This window comes from Trachinotus anak, unplaced genomic scaffold (genome assembly GCF_046630095.1).
Source record: "Trachinotus anak isolate AG129_WGS33_773 ecotype Australia unplaced genomic scaffold, CSIRO_AGI_Tana_v1 ptg000038l, whole genome shotgun sequence".
NCBI lineage: Eukaryota > Metazoa > Chordata > Actinopteri > Carangiformes > Carangidae > Trachinotus > Trachinotus anak.
In genome coordinates, this window is record NW_027273889.1 from 96,845 (window position 1) to 120,438 (window position 23,594).

The 23,594-nt window shown below is 44.1% G+C and overlaps 1 protein-coding gene across 3 annotated transcripts; it reads right to left on the reverse strand.

Annotated features, from left to right (window-relative positions):
* Positions 1-392: 392 nt before the first annotated feature.
* Positions 393-23,524, reverse strand: LOC139614780 (regulator of G-protein signaling 3-like). Of its 3 annotated transcripts, XM_071472352.1 has the most exons (28): positions 23,267-23,524; positions 22,160-22,351; positions 21,781-22,078; positions 21,482-21,707; positions 21,340-21,390; positions 17,245-17,303; positions 16,757-16,851; positions 15,730-15,798; positions 14,421-14,481; positions 14,176-14,278; positions 12,656-12,894; positions 8,514-8,595; positions 8,230-8,335; positions 8,010-8,106; positions 7,266-7,547; positions 6,643-6,682; positions 6,293-6,561; positions 5,986-6,069; positions 5,269-5,380; positions 4,765-4,934; positions 4,020-4,623; positions 3,344-3,567; positions 2,848-2,894; positions 2,673-2,771; positions 2,041-2,102; positions 1,768-1,934; positions 1,470-1,677; positions 393-1,434 (listed from the first exon to the last, which is right to left on the reverse strand). In XM_071472352.1, exons 1-27 carry the CDS (start codon positions 23,296-23,298, stop codon positions 1,477-1,479), a joined length of 4,071 nt encoding a protein of 1,356 aa, XP_071328453.1. In that variant the 5' UTR covers positions 23,299-23,524; the 3' UTR covers positions 393-1,434; positions 1,470-1,476. The 3 variants fall into 3 exon arrangements, with proteins under 3 accessions (XP_071328453.1, XP_071328454.1, XP_071328455.1); XM_071472353.1 differs by having other exon boundaries at positions 393-1,677; positions 12,656-12,891; positions 23,267-23,523; XM_071472354.1 differs by having other exon boundaries at positions 393-1,677; positions 22,160-22,413; positions 23,267-23,521.
* Positions 23,525-23,594: the final 70 nt, after the last annotated feature.

Here is a 23,594-nt window from a genome sequence, read left to right on the forward strand (position 1 = left end):
GTCAACATGATGACATTAACATGTTTCCTGTCTGTCTGTCTAGCTGTCTGTCTGTTATGCTTTTTAATTGAATGTGTTCTTGCTGCTGCTCTCACACAGACAGGTGAACACAGACCTGTCACCTGTTTATTCATGACACCTGACATCACCCATAATAACAGCTCAGCAGGGACAGGTCCTTCTTTCTTAACCCAGAGGAGCCACTAGGTGTCGCTGCTCCATTTTAGAACAGGTTTAACACAAATGTTTTTGAGTCACTGACTCATCAAGAATCAAAGAGACATCTAAATCACCTGCTGCTGTTACCTGATTACACCTGTTAGATTTCTACAGACAGTCCTTCTATTGGAGGATGGAGAGTTATAGCAAAATAAAACCAACAGAGCAGGAGGCCCAGCAGAATCATCATTTATTTTTCAGTTTCCATTAGACTTTATTATGTCATGTGTTTAACCAACAGGTGAGCATAAAAACCTCAAGAGGTTCAGGTAACTGTGTGTTACAGTAACAGCAGTCGACTCCCAAACTTCATTAACTTCTGTTACAAAGTCTAGATTAAGATAAAATATCTGAAACATCTTCTGAATAAACATCTGAGTGTCAGACAGGTTCTACTTTGGACTTAAATGAGGATGTTCACAACATACGTACAAAAAAAACAGACCAACAGTCGATGCTAGCAGCTCTAATGCTAACATCAGCATGCTAACATGCTTACAATGACAGTGTGAACATGCTAATATTTAGCAGCAGGTAATTGTTCACCATCTTAGTTTAGCATGTTAGCATGCTGACACTGGCTCATTAGCAGTAAAGACAGCATAAGCTGGAGCTGATGAGACTGTCAGTTGTTCTGTATTTGATCCTTAATCAAAGTGTTGGAACAATTAAAATGTGAAAGTCAAAGGATCATCAGAGTCAACAATTTTCAACAGCAACAATATATTATAATAGTTGGACCAAATGTTGTGTCAATCCAGCAAGTAGATGTGGAGTTATTTAGAAACAATAACATGACGATGTAAAACTTTTTTAGTTTCGAAACATCGGTAACAGAACCTGACATGTGATCATTTAATATTGTGACTTAGTTCACATGAAACTTCTTGTGTCATAATCATGAAATAAATGATAAATTAGACTCAGATCTGAAGTTAGTTTCAGTAAAACCCAAACAAATGTTTGACTCAGTGAAACAAAGGTTATACAAACTGATTATTTAAACAACACTAAAGTGATTCACTGGGTCTGTAAAAAATATGAAGTATCAGTTGTTGTGAGAGGCAGATTAAAACCAGAAATATCAGCAGAAGAGGTGGAGAGCTCCTGACTTTTAGTCCAGACACACTGGATCCTACATTTTGCCATAATGCACCTGGGTAGATAGTGTCTTTTACTGGTTGGTTTTTTTCTGAATACATGACAGTAGCCGACCTCCGCCAATTGCAGGCTCAGATCAGATCGGAGACTCCTCATTTATGATTTGCTGGCAGGCACAGACCCTGCTCCACTCTGACTGGACAACTGGGCATAGAGGCGGGAACGGAGGAATCGTGGATAACTGTCAGTCTCCATCAGGCCAAAAATTTGATCCTGGGCTAACTGGAAGGAGGCAGGGTTAACACCAAGATGCAGGCTCTGATTGGTCAATTCTCTGACAGATGAATCCACATTGACCTGGAAACAGAGGGAGGCGACATCACATGACCAGTCAATCAACCAATCATAAGACAGACAAATAGACAGACAAAAAAGACAGACAGGTACCTGTCTCACTGCATTGGTAGAAATAAAATCATCGTAGATTTTCACAGCTCTGGTGGCCATCTTGCTGAGGGGGCATGTCCTCTTGAATCTCTCCACAGCCAACCAGAAGTCTAGGTTCTCTTCACTGAATTCTGATCTCAGGAAGTGACGGAACACTGCCAGACCGTCTGACCAATGAGAAGAGAGTAGGGAGATCAGTGAATACAAACATCATGTAAGCTCCGCCCCTGACAGACTATTGGTTGAACACAAACAGGAAGTAGAGTGTCTTACACTGATTGGTCAGCAGAGCTTCTAGACTCTCTGCCCACCTCAGCACCTCCCCCACAGATGGTCTGAAAACAAAACAATCACACCTCTGACACACCAGAACCAGCCAGCAGGAACCAAATGAAACCATTAAAGAACCTGCTGGACCCATTTAAAACCATAAGAACCCTCTTAGAACCAGCTTGTAGGACCTTATGGAATTAGCTGGAACCAGTAAGAACAAGCTGGCTGTATCTAAAACCATAAGGACCCTCGTAGAACCAGCTTAAACCTATAGGACCTGGTTGAAGCCAGATGGAACTAGTTGCCCCTTGCTGGAACCAACTCAATCCTAATAGAACCATTAGGGAAAAGTTGGAACCAATTAGAACCAAATGAAACCAGCAGGACCCCAGACAGAACTAGTAAGAACTGTGTTGGAACTAGTAGGACTCAGTTGGAACCAACTAGATCCAGTAGGCCTGGGCACCCAGGTATGCAACATAAACAAATTAGAACCAGTTTTCAATATGTTTGATGGTTCAGATGTAGTTTCAGGGTCCAGGTTAGCATCAGGTTCAGGTCCAGGGTAAGGGTCTAGGACTCCATTATGCCAGAGAGTCCTCAGAAGTATAACAGTACCAACGTGTTTCTACCTGTTGTTTCTCAGGGCTTTCTCCAAACTGTTACCATGGAAGCAGGTACTGTGTTTCCGTCGCCGTAGAAATGCCAGGCGACTCCGAACATCAGTGGCTCTGGGGAAACAAAGACAACAAGTCAGAAGGACAGGAAGTGCGAAGACAACAAAAACAAAGGTGTGTGTTTACGTACAGGCTCTTGGTCTTCTTCCTCAGCTGAAGGTTCCTGACCGCAGAGTCCTGAACAAGCAGAACAAAAGATGTGGTTCTATTAGACTCAACTGTTCTCCAACAGACTCTATGTGCTTCTATTAGACTCTACTGACAGACTCTACAAGGTTCTATTAGAATTTATTGTACTCTGCTAGGTTTAACGCGTTATACTGGACTGTGTTACCTGGACTAGATTGGACTCATCCAGATTCTATTGTTGCTGTTGATCCTTACCGGTCTCTACTGTTCACTGCTCATCTTTAATGTTTTCTACTTTTCTGTGTTGGTCTTTCCTGGACTCTTGGTCACTACAGATTACTCTCTTCTTATTTGATGTTGGTCTTTACTGGTTCCATACTGGTCTCTGTTAGTCTGTAACTGCTGTGCTCTGGTCTGCGCTAATCTTGTCTAATCTGTAATGGTCTCTGATTTGTGCTGGTTTGTACTGGCCCAATACGGTCTCTATTGGTCTCTACCTTGGAGCCATTAAGCAGTAGAAGCATGTAGTGGAGAGACCCCCCCTCTCTGGTCAGCTGTTTGCTCAAAGTGTGGGGGGAGGGGGGTTGGGGGCTGTTGTCTGAGCTGGGGTCAGGGTCAAAGGTTATGGGGCGGGTGAGTCGGTAGATGGTGCTGTCAGACAGGAAGCGGGGCGATCGAGGTTCCTGCAGCAGAGAACCCTCAGAGAGCGAGCGACGCAAAACTGAACAATAAATAAACAATCAATCAGTTAATTAATCAATTAATCAACCAGACAGAAAACAATAGAATTATTCAGATCAGATGACACTTTAGCTGCTTTCAGCCAACACTTCAACTTTGTCATACACTTAACCCTTGAGAGAGTCCATTACTCAGTGGAGCTTCACCTTCCTACACCACTTCAAGAGTTTGTTCGTCCACTTCAACTTTTCTGTTTACATCTCTCCTTTAAATGACAGTTCAGCTGCTCTCAGCGTTGACACCTCAAACTCTTTCAGGTCTCACATCTTCAGTTTTAAATCACAAAACTTCTCTGTTTATAAACTTGGAAATTCACTTAATCTCTCACACTTTGACATTTCAGCTGCTTTCAGTGGTGGAGCCTCAGATGACTCAGCTGATAACACTTCATCTTCTTTCAGTTGTTCAGCTCCAGGTTTTCAGCAGACTTACCTGCAGGTCTATGGGTGGAGGTGAATTCCTCAGCACCTCCTACCTCCTCTTCATCTTCATCTTCGTCATCATCACTCTCTTCCTCCTCCTTCATTTTGAAATGGTTGGGGCTCAGCAGAAGGCCCCGCCCCCACACACCTCCCATGTTCTCTGATGTTTCTGAGGCACTCTCCCCCTCCCCTTGCTGCCGCTCCTCCACCTCCTCTTCTTCCTCCTCTCTCCTCTTCTTCCTCCTCTCCTCCTCCTCCTCTACTCTCCCTCTCTCCTTCCATACCGGACTCCTCTGAGTGGAGACAGAGGATGGGGTAGGTGAGGGGAGGAGGTGAGGTAGAGTATTGATAGTCCTGGTTGAAGGTGAGGAGGAAGAGGAGGTGCATGCAGAAAGAGAGGAGAAGGGAGGGAGAGGAGGAGTGGAGAAAGAGAAGGGAGAATTGGGGGAATATGGCGAGGGGGAGGGAGGTCTGAGGGTATCACAGAGGGAGGAGTAGGGAGAGGAGTGGTGAAGAACGGGAGGATCATGGGAGGAGTAAGGAGAGGAGGGACGATAGAGGGCGTCAGACTGACTGAGTGAGAGAAAGCCAAAGTCTGAGGGGAGGTCTGAGAGCTGAGGGGGAGGAGGGGAGATGAGGGGATGAGGGAGGAGAGGAGAGGGGAGGGGGGAGAGGAGAGGAGGGGGGTGTTCATGTTAATATTAAGCGTCTCACTGAGCTCATAGTTGCAGCATCAAAGTAAACCTCTGTTGTACCTGGTGACTGTGTGCAGTCTCTGTGGCGACCAGCTGGTGATGGATGTTGTCATGGAGACACAGACGAACTCTGACCTTCTGCTCAATGCTGAGGGCCTCAAGACTGAAGATGCAACGGGAACAGGTCTGAGAGGTCTGTATGATGTAGATGTAGAGCGGCTCTGACGACACTGAACACAACAACAACACAATATCAACACATGACTGTATAAGCAGCAACACAACGTCAGCACGACTGTATAAATACCAACACAGTATTGTCATCCTGACCGCACAGATTGTAGTTTTATTGTGTACACGTTACAGTTGTCTGTTCTTTTGTTTTCACAGTCACAGGTTTTGTTGTACTCACATGAAGGCAACGTTGTGACTTGTGATGTTTGAGTGTAGTAAAACTGACAAGTGTGTTCATTCATCCTCAGATGTGAATTTAGAGTGTTTCACTGATCAGAGGCTGAGCAGCAGCATCACCAAAACTGATTAGAACAACAACAACAGTGGTACCCTCTCTGAGCTGCAGTGTGTTCAGGTACAGTGGACTCTGTAGGACATTGCAGCGCCCAGCTTCGTCCTCTCTGGTCAACAGCAGCAGGTCACTGTAGATCAACACTGTCACCTGAAACACACACACACACACACACACACACACACACACAAACATGCAAATGCTGCGTCATGAGACCTTTAGGGTTTAGAATTGTTTTTTTGACCTCTGCTCTCTGCTGATGTCAAGTCAACCTTCACTTACTGAAAACATGAAACTAAAACTCTGCAGCTTCCCAGAAAGTGTGTGTGTGTGTGTGTGTGTGTGTTAGCAGTATCCTCACTAAGATCCATTAGAGTGAACTGATCTCAGAGGTCACTGAGTCCTTCAGGATCAGGTTCAGTCTGGATTCTTACTGAACAAAACTTGTGATAAAAACTCTGATGCAGAATCAACAATCAATCAATAATCTGGGGCCAGAAGTTCTTTATTTATGAGCTCAGTGCTGTTAGTACTGTTAGTAGGGCTGTTGTGTGATCTGGTCTGTGAGTGTGTGGTGCATTGACTCAGTTGGTCTCTGGCAGCAGGGGCCAGGTAGGACCTGATCCAGATCATTTAGTCTGATGTATATTGTCTGACCCTGGTCTTGGTGGAGGTCTGAGCTCTGAGAGGGACCTCAAGTGTTTCTGAACAGCAGTATTTACAGTATATTTGGAGTATATTTGCAGTAGTGGTACCTTTGCAGGCAGCCCCTCAGCCTGGTGCAGAACCATTTCCTCTGACATCAGCAGGGTTCTGTCTGGGCTGCACAGATCCAGAGGCTAAAAACAACAACAACACAACAATAAAAACATCAAAGTTGGTTCTAGGTTCTGATGTTGAAGTCTTTGCTTCTAAAGTTTATGTTCTATGCTCTTGGGATAAATGAAGGGCCTCAGTGTTTTGTTGGGTATAAGTCTGGTCAAAGGTCAGTGGTTCTGTGCTGTGACCTGGAAGGGCCTTGGTTCTGGATTCTGGGTCAGGTCAAAGGTTTGAGGTTCTGACCTGGACGAAGATGGGGAAGATGAGGGTTTTGGGTGCCAGTGTGACGTAGCTTCCATAGGCAGAGCAGGGTAGATGTGATTGGACGATGGTGCAGTTCTGGTAGTTGCCATAGTTACTGGGTGCGCCTGAAGAGGAGGAGGAGGTGGAGGAATCGGAAGGGTGGGGGGGCAGTGTGGAGGTATGACTGATGAATGGTTGGCATGACGACCCAGTTCGAGGGTCGTGGAGGAGGCTCTGACCTCTGCTGGGATGGGTCTGGTACAGACGACCTGGTGATCAATCAAATATCAATTTATAATTAATGTACTTATCACTGTTCATAGCGATCAATTCTCAGACTGAGGTCTCACCGATTGTCCTGTTCCTGTTGTGATAAACTGGCTGCAAGAGCTGGAACACAGAGAAGAGATGGAGAATGTCTGTCACATCAGAACCCTGCAGCAGTTCTTTGCAGAAAGTGTAAGAACAAACACTGATGTTTTCTTCTATCTGACCAATAGTACATTCTACTGTTCTACATTTCTGTGCTTCAGACTGAGTTCTCAGTTCTGATCTTGACTAAGACGTGAAAGAAGATGATCTTGGGTTAGGTTAGCTTCTCAGGTAGGTTCTAGTTCAAGGTGAGGTTCAAGTTCAGGTAAAAGGTTCAAGGTGAGGTTAACACAATAAGGGTCTGGGTTAGGTTTTTCATACAGGATATCACTTATGTTCTCTTTCAGGTAAAAGGTTCTAGATCATGTTGTAAACCAGAACAAGTGTTAGGTGAAAGGTTATATATGTTGTTCTTGTTCAGGTGAAAGGTTCTCAGTAATGTTCTTGTGCAGATGAAAGGCTCTTAGAGGTTGGGGTCAGGTCCAAGTGAAGGAAACAGGATCAGAAATGTTCTGGTTCTACGTTATGTTCTTGGTTTGATGAAACATTGTCAGTTACTGTCTATTTTAGTGATGTGTGGGTTCTGCCGCCTCAGACTCACCTGTCCTCCTGGACTGATAGGTGACAGGATGATGTAATTGTCTCCATTTGATGATGTCACATGAGTGCCCTTCAGTGTGGTAGTCCGTGGGGAGTACTCAGTCACCTCCTGTGCTCCCTCCTCCTCCTCCTCCTCCTCCTCCTCCTGGTCCTCTTGGTCCTCCTTCCTGTCCCTCCACAGAGAACCCAGAGCTCCCAAAGTGGACTGGACCCTTGACCCCTGACCCCATCTGTGCCCATGTTTACTGTGGGCGGGTTGAGGCAGCAACTTCCTGCCTGTCATCTGAGACAAAGGAATGTTAGCTCACTGGTTACTTGACAGCACAGACCAGCCAATAGTGTGTTGGATCGGTTCTCAGTGGTGAAGTACAGCAGAAAAACCACAGCAAACGTGCCAAAGTTACTGTAGTAACAGTACAAACTGTATGTAGTAAAAAGTATTGAACTTTTACAATAAATGTCTCACTATTCAGGTTCCTTTCAGAGTTACTATGGATAACTAGAATAAAACTAGAACATGGACAACCTGAGAACATTATGGCTCTGGATGTGTCAGGTGAGGAGGAATAATAAACAATAACTTCAGGACTTTATGGTTCTCATTAGAACCAAAGGTCACTAGAAGCCACAGTTCAGTTCACATTCATTTCCTGTGTTTCTTAATGAGCTGGTCTTTAGAACCTGTGTGTGTGTGTGTGTTTTAAGTTGATCATGTGTAAATGCAGAAACTTTTTTTCCCACTCACTGTGTTGTGTGTAGATGGGCGGAGCAAAGCTTCACATCCTGACCTGAGCTCAGGTAAACCTCTCCACACCACCAAGACGATCTGAGACGGACAACTCCTGAAGAGACAGACAGACAGAGACAGAGACAGACAGGTAGTCTTATTGAAACATTTCATTTTTTCTTATTTTCTTTTTTCTTTGTGGTTTGTAGAAACTGGCACCGGGGGTGGGGGGGTTTACCTGATGGCATGGGCGAGGTCAACACACTTCCAGGTTTCTACAGGAAGTCCATTTAGCTGCAGAACTGAGTCTCCCTGACGGAGTCCAGACTGATGAGCTGGACCACCTGCAATCACAGGGAACAAGCCCACCAGTGAAATCTTACTGTGACTTCAGCCAGCCAATCAGAGAAGATCACACATCTCTGCACCGATGTAACTTGGATTATTTGACCCCAGGCGGAGTATCTTTTGTACATGTTTATGTTCTCAGGTGTGTATTTATATCTCAGGTGAGTTTCTTACCGGGGTCCACAGCCTGGACTCTGACTGGACAGTCGGAGCAGATCGTAAATCCAAACCCGTCTTTTCCTCGAACAATGCTCACCTGGAGAGAACAGTCAGCCTGTGAGCTGAATACATGGATGTTTAGGGACAGATCATATCTTGAATCAAATGTAAATCTGACCACATTTGATCCTGTGGTTGATGATGATTAAAGGATCTATTTGCAAGTTTCCTATTGCTACATAGCTAACATTAGCATTAGCAGCTGTTTACTCAGCAGTCTAGAAGAGACATTGTGAGTTCAGCATCAATCTTCATTCTTTACTCACCAACATCTGTCTCCAGTGGTGGAAACAAACACCAATGTCAACTCTTATTTTGCTTTTATTTCTATCACTTCTTATCTTCTACTGAAGTTAGCATGCTAACCAGCTAGCTCCAGACTGTCTCTTTCTAATACTTCAATAGAGTACAGTTTTAAGACGTAGCTGCTCAGAGGACATATTTTAACCTGTTGCATTGTAAACACAATGATGGCTGATGCTCTTGGCAAGACTGGCAAGTAAACAGCTGTCAATGCTAACATTAACTATGTAGCAATAGCGAAACATACAAAGAGCTGCTTTAATCTGTTGAACAGAACAGACCTAGAGTCAGCTGTTAACGCTGCCTTTTGCAGGGACTCAGCCCAGTGAAGATGATGGGACCGTGTGTACTTTGGTTTGTTTGGTTTGGGGAACAAAAGAAGTCCATCTGAACTCCATCCCCTACAATCCTTCATGTTCATACTTTGACCTTACTCACCAACAAGTTTTGGTCATTGTATGACATGTGAGCCAAAGAGTCACCAGACCAACAAAACCCACCATGGGTGAAGCTTAGCAGGATATCTGGGTCCATATTTCAGCTTCTGGGGGGGTGCTGTGTCTGGACTCTGACCTGCTGGTCTTTAGTTTAATGTTGACTGAGTCAGGATGTTTGTGTCAGATCCAGACTGGAGGTCTGTCTGGGTGCTGGTCTCTGAGCTGTTTCCATGCCTCTGTAAACAGCAACAGAGCCAAGGAAAGGTCGACTCATCCTGAGAGTTTTCCCTCCACAAAGGATGTAAAATGTCCCTGAGTTCAGACTGACAGGCTCATATTAAAACCCCTGCAGGGACTCAGACTCCCTCTGGAGTGATGGTGTTTACAGAGACTATGTGTGTTTGTCTTTCTCTGCAGGATCAGTCCTGACATTTCAACACTGGCCCTGGTTCAGTTTCCTGGTCCTGGTTAGTCCTCCTAAGCCTGTCTGGTCATGGATGACTAACCAGGAATTAAATTTTAGATGTTCTCTAAGATCCTTCTCTTATTTAACCAAGAGTAATATATGAGACAGCAGAAAGATGAATATATAATTTATAGGGGACTTTAACAGTGAGGTGGAGGTCCACAGCCCCAGCCCCTAATTTCAAAATGATACTCAAATAATTTTTTTAACAAATTTTTCCTTTTTTCCATTGTTGTTTTTACACAACTGCTTTAGATTTTATTTGAAAGTTAAGTTTCAAAAAAATATTTATTTTGAATTTTCCCGTATATTTTATGTCACTACTAAAATGCACCCCTACATCTCTGATCAGGAAGTAGGCCTGTGTCTCTGTCTCACATGGATTCATGTGGATGTCAAAATCTGAAAATCAGTGTGGAACATTAAGGAACGTCACAACCAAACACCTGTTCTCTGCAGTGAAGCAGACTTATATAACTGGATGTTATTGTTTGCAGCTGTGCTAGCTAACCGGGGGTTAGTCATGTTAATTTCTATGGTTAAGAACCGAGACAGAACCAAAGCAGAACTGAAGCAGACCAGTGAACATTTCACAAGAACATGGATACGAGCTGGAGAGTCAACGTTTGTGTTTGAACAGAGTGTTTGTGTAACACAGTTCGACACAGAGCAGCTCCACCTGTTCAAACACCAGACACCCTAATATACACACTGATATATACACACAGTGTACAACACACTCTAATATACACACTGACACACACAGACGCACACTCTGTCAGACATTTTAAACTCTGTATGAATTATTGATCAACTTGTCACATGAGGACATTTTATCAAATTTAAGATTTAATGTTCAGCACACACACACACACACACACACACACACACACACACACACACACACACACACACACACACACAGGAAACTCTGGAGAGTTTGCCGGGAAATGACAAGCAACCAGGAGTGACATCACACTATGCAGCCAATCAGACAAGCCACTGTTTTGTTTCCATGTGAGCTGTGTGTGTGTGTGTGTGTGTGTGTGTGTGTGTGTGTGTGTGTGAACACCAGCAGAAAGCTGGACAGTCTGTCACATCAGACTCCTACAAAAAAACCCTACTCATGTTAAGGAGAAAGAGTGTGTTTGATCTCACTCAAACACACACACACACACACACACACACACACACACACCTACACACACACACACACACACACACACACCTGAGGCAGGTTCTGTCCGATGCAGACTCGACACAGTCGATGGATTGTGTGCATGACCACAGATCAGGTTGTTGGTTCAAATCCTGTGGATCTGTGTGTCTATCTGATCCTCCTATAGGGCTGGACCAGGACCAGGAGCAGGGTCTGACACACTCACAAGTTTAAAACAGGTCCAGCTGTCACAAAATCCACTAACTCAGTGCTAGGTCAAAACCAGGTCCAGATATCGCAAAAAGACAGAACCAGATATAATCCAGTCCAGAACCAGAGAACCAGGAGCAGGTCTGATCTGATCAGATGAATGCAGGTCTGATTTCAGATTCAGATTTCAGAGACACCACAAAACTAGCTCACAGAAAAACAGAACAAGTCCAGATTTAAAGAACAGGGACCAGGTCTAACCCAGGTCCAGCTGGTCCAGGTGGACTAGTGTGTGTGAGTTTTCATACTGCTCTGGATGTTGACAACGGTGTGTGTGTGTGTGTGTGTGTGTGTGTGTGTGTGTGTATGTGTGGGAACCAACAGACAGAAGAATAGCAGGAAACACACACACACTCACAGACTCACAAAAACACTGGATGTATCCCTGCGATAAGACACACACTTCCTGAACACACACATACACACACACACTCCCCCCATGTGAATTCTACCGACTCCACACAGACCTGGTCTCTAGACCTGGATCTGGTCCTGCTCCCCTCACATCTTTTTCCCTCCAAGTTGCAGCTGGTGATGACATCACACCTGACTGCGTTCCAGTACAACCAGTCAGAAAATCAAGATGGCTACCATCTGCCTTTGTTTTAGGACCAGTCTGGAGATGAGGCTGCTGGGTTCTGGTTCTGTACAGGTCAGATCCTGTACAGGGTCTTTGTCTCAAGACCAAGCACTTCAACAGCTTATTAAACTAACCCTAACCATTACCTACATGACAGCAAGACTAACCTACTAACTAAACTAACTAGCCCACTAACTAACTAACTAGCCAACTAATAAACCAACCATCAACCAACTAACTAATTATCTAACTCACTCACTCACTAATCCACAAACTAACTAGCAAACTAACTAACCAACTAACTAACTCACTCACTCACTAACCCACTAACCACCAACTAATACAGTGCTCTCATCATGTGTGAGATTGCAGTCACGTTTACAGACTGATGTTTTCAGCAGAGCTGGTCATGTGACCAGTTACAATACACAGATCCACATGTAGTCCTGCACATCTGTCCTTGTGAGGACCATCTGCTCTAGACCCTGAGAGAGAGGGATGGACCTCAAAGACCAGTTTGTGGGTCCAGACCTGGTTTTAAGGTTCAGCCCTGGTTTTAAGATTCAGGTTAAAATCAGGTTTAAGGTCCCATAGGAGAATCTAAGGAATGTATGATGTCCTCACAAATACAGCAGAACAAACATGTATGTGTTTGTTTTAGTGTTTTTCTTTAAAAACTCATCAAAGATTCACATGTGATGAATTATAGAGTGAAGTTGCTTCACACACACACACACACACACACACACACACACACTTGAACAATCATCTGTTCAAAAACTCCTAGATGTCCCAAGTGTAGATGAGTCTGTCAGACCAAGACCTGGTCCAGCCAGGTTGATGTGTATGTAGTGTGAATTTGTGACCTAGACCGGGACTTACTGTCAGTCTCTGGGACCTGCTGCTGATTCCTCGCTCCTGGTTGGTATTGGTAGAGACCATGGAGCTGCTGTAGGTGGTGGTTGGACCAAGGCTGAGGGGGCAACTAGAGGTCCAGCTGTGGTTGGTCAGGTCTTTGAGTCCAGGACTGGAAGTGGCGCAGTTCGGTAAGGTGGTTGTGGGGGCAGTGATGCTGTTTAGTTCAGGGTCTGGAGTGAAGTCTGGAGTCCTCCTGAGGTCTGCTGTGAGCAGATAACCACCATCATCATCATCACCTGCTGCATCATCCCAAGACCAGGCAGTGTTCTTCCAGAACATCCTGACTGTCCTCAGACCAGACTAGACCACGATAGACTGCACAAGACCACTCCAGACCAAATAAGACCAAACAAGACTTGGAGAGACCAGGTCCAGACTAGCCTCCCTGACTCAGAGAGACCAGGTCCAGATGAACCTCCCTGATTCAGAGACCTTCAGAGAACAAACATGAAGTCTGTGGTGTCATGGTCCCAGCAGAAAGATGATCAGGGTCAATTCAGGATCTGGACTAGTCTTCTCTCTACATGAGGTCCAGTCTGCAGAGACTAAACTCTGGGACTAATTAAAAGTGGTTTTAGTCAGAGTTAAAGAGAACTGGTCTGTAGAGTCCTCCTCAGGTCCTCAATGTGGTCTGTGGTCCGGGCTGAGTATTACACACTGATACTGATGCTGCATGTTCCTGTCCTCTCTCTCTCTGTCGGCCGGGGCGAACAAGTGTCAGATCTGTGTGTGTGTCTGTGTGTGTGTGTATGTGGGTGTGTGGGGGGGTAAATGGAGATAGATGCAGTAAGAGGTGGGGGAGAAAGGGGGGTGGTCAAGGGAGGTATTGTGAAGGTCACATGGTTACCAGGCAGCTTCTCATCACCATGGTGACTGTGTGGACCCCCGGGGAGAGAGAGAGAGAGCAAGAGAGAGATAGAGAGAGAGAGAAAGAGAGAGAGACGAAGACAGAGACAGAGAGAGAGAGAGCAGGAGTCACTTTTAATCTATATCTACAACTGCTCGTTCGCCCCTCTCTCCCCATCACTATAAATAGATAAACATATAGATTTGCATATGGGACAGTGTGTGTGTGTGTGTGTGTGTGTGTGTGTGTGTGTGTGTGTGTGTGTGTGTGTGTGTGTGTGTGTGTGTGATTCAGGTATTCCTTATCTTGTGGGGACATAATCACATGATGAGCACTTGTCTTCTTCATGGGACAAAAACAAGTTTCCATAACAGAAACCATTAAATGTGAAGGTGAAGTCATCTTGAAGGTTAGGTGTGTGTGTGTCCTGAGGGTTTCTGTCAGAGCTAATGAAGCTAACATGTTAGCGTGTCCCTGGTCTGTATGGAACTTAAAGGACCAGTCTCTTTGTACTTTGTACTTGTAATGCATTTATTAACCTCACTGTTTACATGTCAAGTAACATGAAGCTTTCGAGAACACACCCACAGAGTGAGTGAACCAATCAGCTGTGAGTACATTAGCATCTTTAGTTCACCTGCTGCCATCTTCTCTGCTCTCTCCTCCTCTGGGCTCTTCAGGCTCAGGTGTTTACTCCATCCAAACTCCTCCCCTAGCAGGTAGAACCAACCAGTGATAAGCTGCAACACAGAGGAGCAGGGCCAACAAGTCAGAGTTGAAATGGATTGAAACATGATAAATTTACACTGTGAGGGAAAATTACACTTCTGTCCCGCCAATCAGAGTCCAGGATTCTCTGTCGACTGATTGGTTGTAACTAACCTTAGAGGACGAGACAACAGAACCAATCCCAAAGCTCATACACCCAATCAGCTGACTGCACCTGAGGGGACAGACACAGAGACAGGTGAGTGTGTGTTGTAGTCAGAGCTGAAGTTGTACCTCAACAGCTGTGTGACATGAGACCCCTTAAAATGAGGAGATATTGTACTTATGACCCCCCCATGATGAATCCAGTCCATCATCACATCTCTGTGAGCAGCTGAGTGAATGTCATCAGGGATGGATGAGGAGAAAATGGAGCCATGTCTTGGCTGCTCAGTTGTTATCCATGTTCAGGTGTTTGATTCACAAAATTAACCAAAAACAAATGCACCTGTCAGATTATTTTATCCATGAGATTTTACTCTATCAAGATAAATCGAAATTGCAGTTAAAGTCACATGTAGCCCTTAGATTTTATTCAACATTTATAGAAAGAAAACATTAAATTAAAAAAACATTTATATGGAGTATTTTTGGGGTTTTTTTTCATTTAAAGTTAGAATCTGTTCCTAATTAAATGTCTAAAATCCACCAGACTTCTGTTCTACATGTTGTTGAGTTGTGTTCTCACATCATCACAAATGTTTCCATCAATTCTCAAACAGAGAAATCTGTGATTTGAATCATGGTAATGCTCCATCTCATTGGTTGCCTGTCAGTGATGTCATATCCTCTCCGTTCATGTGTCAGTTCTTGTGTTTGTCTGACAGAAGCTCACTTTGAAGTCTCATGCTTTAGAGCCTCTTTCTCCACCTTGGTGGTTTTCAGCTCTGTCTCTGAACCAGATGAAGGATTTTAGTCGTTGGACATCTGGATCTGAAGTTATCAGAGAAACAAGCTGAGGAAATTATAGATGCCAGCCAATCAGAGACGTCCTGTGTCACTGAAGAGTGAGTGATTTTAAATGTAAAACAGTTTGATTCAGTGTTTTTACTCGTTCTAAGCAGCTGCTCTGTTTGTTGTGGAGAGGAGGAGACTCTGTGGAGAATTCAGCTCCAGGTCAAAACCTCCTGAACCACTGACACTGATGGATCCAGACCAGGAGGGGACTACAACTCCCATGATCCCACACTGCTTCATGACATCAACCCTTTTGTATTTGTTTTGACTGAGGGACCCCTAGAGGCAGAACAGGCAGTTACAGACTGAGTTTAACTTGTCAAATCATAAATTTGCCTCAAAGGTGTTTAGAGTCTGTGAAGCACCAAGAGACAAACCTGATTCAGACAGAAAAACTCCCCAGAAACCAGAGGAGGGACTCGAATTCAGGACGGACACACAGGAAGTAGATGATGTGTTCATTTACCTGCTGTCAGCCCATCTTCTGAACACTGAAACCAACAACCTGTGGAGGAGGTGGTCATCCCTGACACATCTGAAACACAAACATACTCTTTGAAATGTGAAAATTAAATCATTATCTTTAATTATCAATATTTTTTATAACACTCTACAGATAAAAACAAGAGAAAGTGATTGTGAGGATCATAAAAAATAAATAAAAATGCAATTTAAATTTACTTTATTATGTGGCCACAGTCACATATACACATTTGACTGATTCATTCAACTGGTATTTTTTCATAGCACATCATATCTCCGCTGTTTCAGAGGTCAATGAAGCAAGCGACAGAACCTTTAAAACTTCCTGTAAGAACTTTTCATAATAAAAGCTAAAAGCCTGTTTGAACTATGGGTTTGCAGAAAGAACAAACATTTGTGGGCTTTTATTTTGTAGATAAAAATCGCTGAAGAGGAGGTGATTCTGTGGGTAACTGTTACTGCTATGATGGAGATCTATTGTAGAACCAGGCACTGTTAGAACCAGGTGCTGTTAGGGTTAGGGATAGGATTAGGGCTACCCAGCGCCTGGTTCTACAATAGATCTGGTTCTACAGTCTGAACCCTCAGACAGAACCCTCCGCCTATGTCGCCAGTTTTGGCGCGCAGGTCGCTAGTTGCCAACTACTGTTGTTGTTGTTGTGTGTGTGTGTTTGAGGGCTTTTGTGTGACATCGGAAGGAAAAGTTAGGTTTTGATTTAAGATGAAATGGTTTTAAATAGAGTTTGGTTTTGACCAGGAAGTCATAAGTTTGGGGAGCTGAGTGTGAGGTTAAACATTTGTTTTAGAGTTTGGGGAAATGGAGCAAATTTTCAGGAAATGTGTTTTAGCAATCAAGAAAAATTGTGATATGATCTGAGAAGAAACTGTGAGACCTGTTGTTAAGTTTGTTTACAGCAATATTCAAACATGACATCATTAAGGCGAAATCTGAAAAACATGATCACATGATCTTGTGTGTGTGCGCGTGTGTTTGTGTGTGTGTCTCTCACAGTGTAAAGTTGTGGTTGTATTTTGGATTCTTGTTGTTCAGTACAGTTGGAGTTTTCATCCCGATGCTGTGGTTGAGATCAGAAGTCGTTGACACCTGAAAACATACACACACCGACTGGTTTCACTGTCCCCATGGGCACCAATCATTGGCACAGTGCATTCCCAGCCCCTCATCCCAGACCCAGATCTAAACCTGATTCTAATCTGGACCCCAAAACTCAGTCTGAACCCTCAGACAGAACCCTTCACCTTAATGACCTCAGCTTCTGTCCTCACAGTGACATGAGTCCTCACAATGTGTGTTTAGGTGAAAGTCCCCACCACAATATAAGAGCACACACACACACACACACACACACACACACACACAGAGCAAATAAAAGTTATTTTAAAGAAGGCTCACACTCTTCAGTCATCACCATCATCATCATCACCACCACCACCTTCACTATCACCACCACCACCATCATCATCGTCATGTCTTTACCTTCACATATGAGTCACATGACCTTTGGCATTTTCCCATCAGCCCCCGGGCCTCATGGACTGAAGGCAGAAAAAGGTCAAAAGTGAAGTTTCACCAAAAGAAGAGGAGACAAGCAAAAAAGGAGACAAGGAGATATCTGATTATTGGTCTGATTATTGATCATATTATTAATCATAGTGAGTTTGAGTTCATTCAATCTGCTGAGTGTTTTTGTTTTATTGATGTTGGGATCATTCAGGGTGAGGGAGACCATATGTTCCTTTGCTCTGCGGACAAAGGAAGGGCCCTGTGAGCATCATTCCCCACAATTTCCCACTTTTCACACCTGATGAGTACCTTCCATACAGACCCTTACTGACCAGTACATGTTTGCCACTGGGTGACATGTGACCCAAGGTGTCACCAGACAATAAAACCAGCTGTGTCCCTTTGTTCTCTATCTTCTCTCTTCTCCTCATGGTGGGAGTAACAAGGCTCCCAGAACCAGGTCAGCACAACTGCTACCTGGACGCTCTTCTCCTGGCTCTCCAAGAGGCAATAAGCCCCTCTCCTCTTCGACTTCCTTCCAGAAGCAACAAGGCTCCCAGCACCAGGCTAGCATAAGACTGCTTCCTGGACCAACAGCTCTCCTGCAGGCCTGCTCACAGCAGACTGCTTCACTTCACTCTTCCTCAATAGCAGCAATGCGAGTGCCTGCTTAAGGAACCAAGAGTGAACAAGTTTACTTCAGTCACAGCTGCTACGACACCAAGTCTGCAGTTGACTCCCAAGAACAGGAGCAACAGCGAAGTTAGTGTGGAATAGCAACCCTGCAAGAACAAAGGAGCGACCAGCGGCCTCCTCTCAACACCAAAGCCACAGATCCAGACAGGACTTCACTCCACCAGGACATCAAAAATTATCTGGACTTTTTGAAGACAATACTGGAAAGGACCTTTTCTCTTTTATTCCAAGGACTGGGTAAAGTTGACTGGGTATAACTTTAACTAGAAGAGGATAGCACAACATGGCTAAGCACATGATTGTTAACTTTGCTGATCCACATGTACTGACCTAGTTAATGTATCTGAGCTTTGTTGTTGTTGTTGTTGTTGTTGTTGTTGTTGTTGTTGTACTGACAACATTGATTCAACAAACACAAAACAAGAAAAATGTGTATTGATCACTGTTTATCTAACAGTATATCCCCAAAACCCTCTTTTATCTGACCATTTTCTATTAACATTTGAGTTTTCAGTCATGGACTACTCAGCATTTGGGAAAAAATCCATTACAGCAGGAGTCTCTCTGACAATACCATGAGAAAATTTAAAGAAATAATTCAATTGGTATTTAGCCCACTGCCATGTATCAATGCAGTAGGGAACAGCTCTCTGAACTTCACAACTGCACAAGTTGATGATCTTGGTGACAGTACTGTAGCCTCACTGCGTACAACTCTAGATACAGTAGCCCCTCTGAGGAAGAAGGTAGTGAGTCAGAAAATGCTAGCTCCATGGTACAACTCAGAAACACGAGCTTTAAAGCAAAGTTCAGGGACACTAGAAAGGAAGTGGCGTTCTACGAGCCTGGAGGAACTTCTAAAGGCTTGGAAAGACAGCCCATTGGCGTATAAAAAAAGTCTCTGTAAAGCCAGAATCTCCTATTATTCATCAATAGAAGAAAACAAGAATAATCCCAGGTTTCTGTTCAGTACTGTAGCCAGGCTGACAGACAGCTACAGTTCTGTTGATCGATCTGTTCCTTTAGCCCTCTATTGTAATGAACCATCAACTTGTCTTCTAGACCCCGTTCCAATAAGGCTGTTCAAAGAAGTTTTTTTCTTCAATCAACACCTCTATATCAAGTCTGATTAACTTATCTTTATCAACTGGTTATGTACCGCAGGCTTTTAAAGTTGCAGTAATGAAACTTCTACTTAAAAAGCCTACTCTTGATCAAGATGTTTTAGCCAGTTATAGACCTATATCCAACCTCCCCTTTATTTCCAAAATCCGTGAGAAGGTCGTTGCAAACCAGTTATGTGGTTATTTGCACAGGAATAGTTTGTTTGAAGATTTTCAGTCAGGTTTTAGATCCATCATAGCACAGAAACAGCTCTGGTTAAGGTTACCAATGATCTCCTCATAGCCTCAGACAATGGACTTGTCTCTATGCTTATCCTGCTAGATCTTAGTGCTGCATTTGACACCATCGATCATAAGATTCTATTACAGAGACTAGAGCATATGGTCGGCATTAAAGGAACCGCACTGTGCTGGTTTACAGGGCATACGGACAGTATTCACAGCACTTCACTTTTTCCACATTTTGTTATGTTACAGCCTTATTCCAAAATGGATGAAATTTTGCAAATATTTTTTTGCAAATATATTAGAAATAAATAACAAAAAAATCACATGTACATAGGTATTCACAGCCTTTGCCATGACACTCAAAACTGAGTTCAGGTGCTTCCTGTTTCCACTGATCATCCTTCAGATGGTTCTACAACTTGATTGGAGTCCACCTGTGGTAAATTCAGTTGATTGGACAGGATTTGGAAAGGCACACACCTGTCTATATAAGGTCCCATAGTTGACAGTGCATGTCAGAGCACAAACCAAGCCATGAAGTCCAAGGAATTGTCTGTAGACCTCCGAGACATGATTGTATGGAGGCACAGATCTGGGGAAAGGTACAGAAAAATTCCTGCAGCATTGAAGGTCCCAGTGAGCATGGTGGCCTCCATCATCTGTAAATGGAAGAAATTCGGAACCACCAGGACTCTTCCTAGAGCTGGCTGCCTGGCCGATCTGAGCGATCGGGGCAGAAGGGCCTGAGTCAGGGAGGTGACCAAGAACCTGATGGTCACTCTGACAGTGCTCCAGCGTTGCTCTGTGGAGAGAGGAGAACCTTCCAGAAGGACAACCATTTCTGCAGCACTCCACCAATCAGGCCTGTATGGTAGAGTAGCCAGACGGAGCCACTCCTCAGTAAAAGGAACATGACAGCCCACCTGGAGTTTGCCAAAAGGCACCTGAAGGACTCTCAGACCATGAGAAACAAAATTCTCTGGTCTGATGAAACAAAGATTGAACTCTTTGGCCTGAATGCCAAGCATCATGTCTGGAGGAAACCAGGCACCGCTCATCACCTGGCCAATACCATCCCTACAGTGAAGCATGGTGGTGAGAGCATCATGCTGTGGGGATGTTTTTTGGCAGCAGTAACTGGGAGACTAGTCAGGGTCGAGGGAAAGATGAATGCAGCAATATACAGTTGCTGTCAAAGGTGCTTCAACAAAATATTGAGCAAAGACTGTACTTATGTACATGTTATATTTTTGTTTTTCATTTCTAATCAGAATTTGTCATATAAAGTAAGTCTCTAGGACAGCCTTCTTTCATCTGCACAACATTGCAAAAATCAGACCTATTCTGTGTCTAAAGGATGCTGAAAAGCTAGTTTTTGTTACATCAAGACTGGACTACTGTAATTCTTGTCAGGATGTCCCAAAAAAATCAGTGAAAAGCCTCCAACTGATCCAAAATGCTGCAGCACAAGTACTGACAGGAACTAGGAAACGAGATCACATCTCTCCTGTGTTTGCATCTCTGAATTGGCTCCCCGTAAAATCCAGGATAGAATTTAATCACACACACACACACACACACACACACACACACACACACACACAGCAGGATCCAGATCCACCACTACTCATCATTACTATTAACCACCATTATCTGTCATTATTGATAAGACCATTACCTATACACCGGTCGTGGCAGACGGCCGCCCACCCTGAGCCCAGTTCTGTTGGAGGTTTCTTCCTGTTAAAGGGAGTTTTTCCTCCCCACTAACCCACTGCTGCTCTTTGTGGGAACTGTTGGGTTTTTCTCTGTAACAAAGTAAGGTCTCGACCCGACCCTGTAAAAAGCCTTGAGATAATGTAGATTATGATTTGGCGCTATACAAATAAAACTGAATTGAATTTAATCACTGATTCTAATCAGTTATTTATTATTATAAGTAAGTCCAGCTGACATGAGGTTGTACTCTGATCATGTGATGTATTAAAGCTCTCCTCTGATTGGCTGCTGCAGCACTTACTGTGAATGAAGAGCTGTCCCCCCTCTGGAGTGATTGACAGCCGCAACTGACCTATAGGGGGAGAGAGAGGGATCAGTTAATTGATCAGAGATCAGTTATGAACTGGTTCATTCTCATAACTGATTAATCTAATCTGATGAACCTCTTCCTCTAAACACAGATGGGTGGATCTTCCTCCTCCTCTTGGTCCTGATCTGGGTTCTCCTCCCCACAGACCTGGACCTGTTTCTTGGTGCCCCCCCCTTTCCCATCAGGGAATCTGGATCTAGGACTCTCTCAGACCTCTTCCTGCTGTTCCTGGTCTCTGAGGGCAGATCTGAGACCAGACGTGCAGTTCTCTGTGGGTCTGCTGCAGACCTGGACCTGACCTGGAGCAGAATAGACAGATCAGTGTGTGGTTCAGGATGCAGGTCAGACTTCCTGTCAGTATCTTTAACAAACCTCAGATATGGACTCTGTGGTTCTAGTCTGTCGGTCCTGGGTTGGTCTTCCTCGATGCAGCTGGGTCTTGATAAATTGTGGATCAGTGTGGTCTGTGAGGATTAAACCCTGAACCAGTCCAGCCCCTCTGAGCTCCACAGTCTGGACTGAGGTCTGAATCCTGGTCTTCCTGATCAGGGCCACTCTTATCTCAGGTCTGCTGGCCTGAATCTCACCTCCAGACCTGAATCCAGATCTAGCTCTAGGCTCAGATCCAATCCTGACTTTGGTCCTGGTTCTGGTTCTAGATTGTGGAAACCTGCAGAGAGAAGTGTCAATCATCAGTTATTGATCATTGAGCAATAATTAATCTGATCAGTGTCCTGTTCTATGTTCTCACCGTTCATTTTCTCTCCTCAGGTTCTGTGTTCTGGTGTTCCGCAGCAGATCTCCTGGATCTCTGTTCTCCTTCCTGCCTCCTGTCATCCTCTGCTTCCTCTTCAGCTCCTCCCCCTCCTCTCTGCACCTCTTCTTACAGGCTGGGGGCTGGCACTGGTGAAGCTGGAGCTTCACCACAGCTCCACCACAGGGCCTATCAGGAGAGAACAGGTGTTGTGTGTGTTAGGGCACAGAACCTGTTTCCCACAGAACAGACTGAGGAACATGTTTACAGTTAGAGGGAGACTAATGCTGGTTGTTAAAGTCTCAGGGTTCAGAATAAAGGAATATCACTGACGTCTAAACATCTGTTCTGTTCTCCAGATAGAAGAACATCTGTTCTGTTTTTTCAGAGCATGTTCTGTTCTCAAGATAGAACATTTGATCTGTTCTTCAGATAGAAGAACATCTGTTGTGTTCTCCAGATAGAAGAACATATTCTGTTCTCTGGATAGAAAAACTTGTTCTGTTCCTATAATAGAACATCTTCTCTGTTCTTTAGCATAAACTTTAATTGTCATAATCTCTCGTTTTAAATAAAGTTCTGGTTCAAACATCTGAGGGTTGTGGGGGAGGTTCACCTGGACAGGTTGAGACCAAACATCAGCTGGTGTATTTTACAATGTACAGGAGCTGATACAATTTGGAGCAAGATATGGTCTGGGACTGAAGCACGTCCCCTGTGATTAGTGGACTTGGTTTCCTCAGAAACCAGCAGCAGGACCGGGATCAGCGTCAGAGAAAATCTGAGTTAAAACCTGAAGAATCAGTCGAGACAGCAGGAGAAGCTGCTGCTTATCACACTGATTGAAGCTAACGAGGAGGATTAACGGATTAACACACACACACACACACACACACACAGAGGGGGAGAGAGAGAGAGAGAGAGAGAGAGAGAGAGTCCTGCTCCTGTCTCTCTAGGTTGTTTATTCTGATATGTTTTACTTGAAACATGCTTTTTGTGTGTGTGTGTGTGTGTGTGTGTGTGTGAGACCCTCTGAGAGAAACAGCCAACAAACACAAACCTGGTTGTACATCAACATATAAATTCAGTCAGATTCAGTCTTACCTTTTCCTGCTGCAGAGAGACGCTGCTTCCATTAGTCCAACTCTAACAATAACCACCAGTATGACTAACACTAACTACCAGACTGACTCTCTGGTTCTCTCGTCACTTCTCACTCACTTTGTTTCTTCAGTTTTTCCCTCTGAAGGAAAAAAATTCAAACCAGCCACACATTTTTACCTTGTCAAGTTAAAACAAACGAGCATGATGCGTTCTCTCTGCACTGTCAAAATAAAAGCTCCTGTTTAAAAGATAATCAACTTTTCTTTTCTTTTCTTTTCTTTTCGTTAGCATAAGAGTTGTTTCAGAACAAATAATCAATGAAATCACC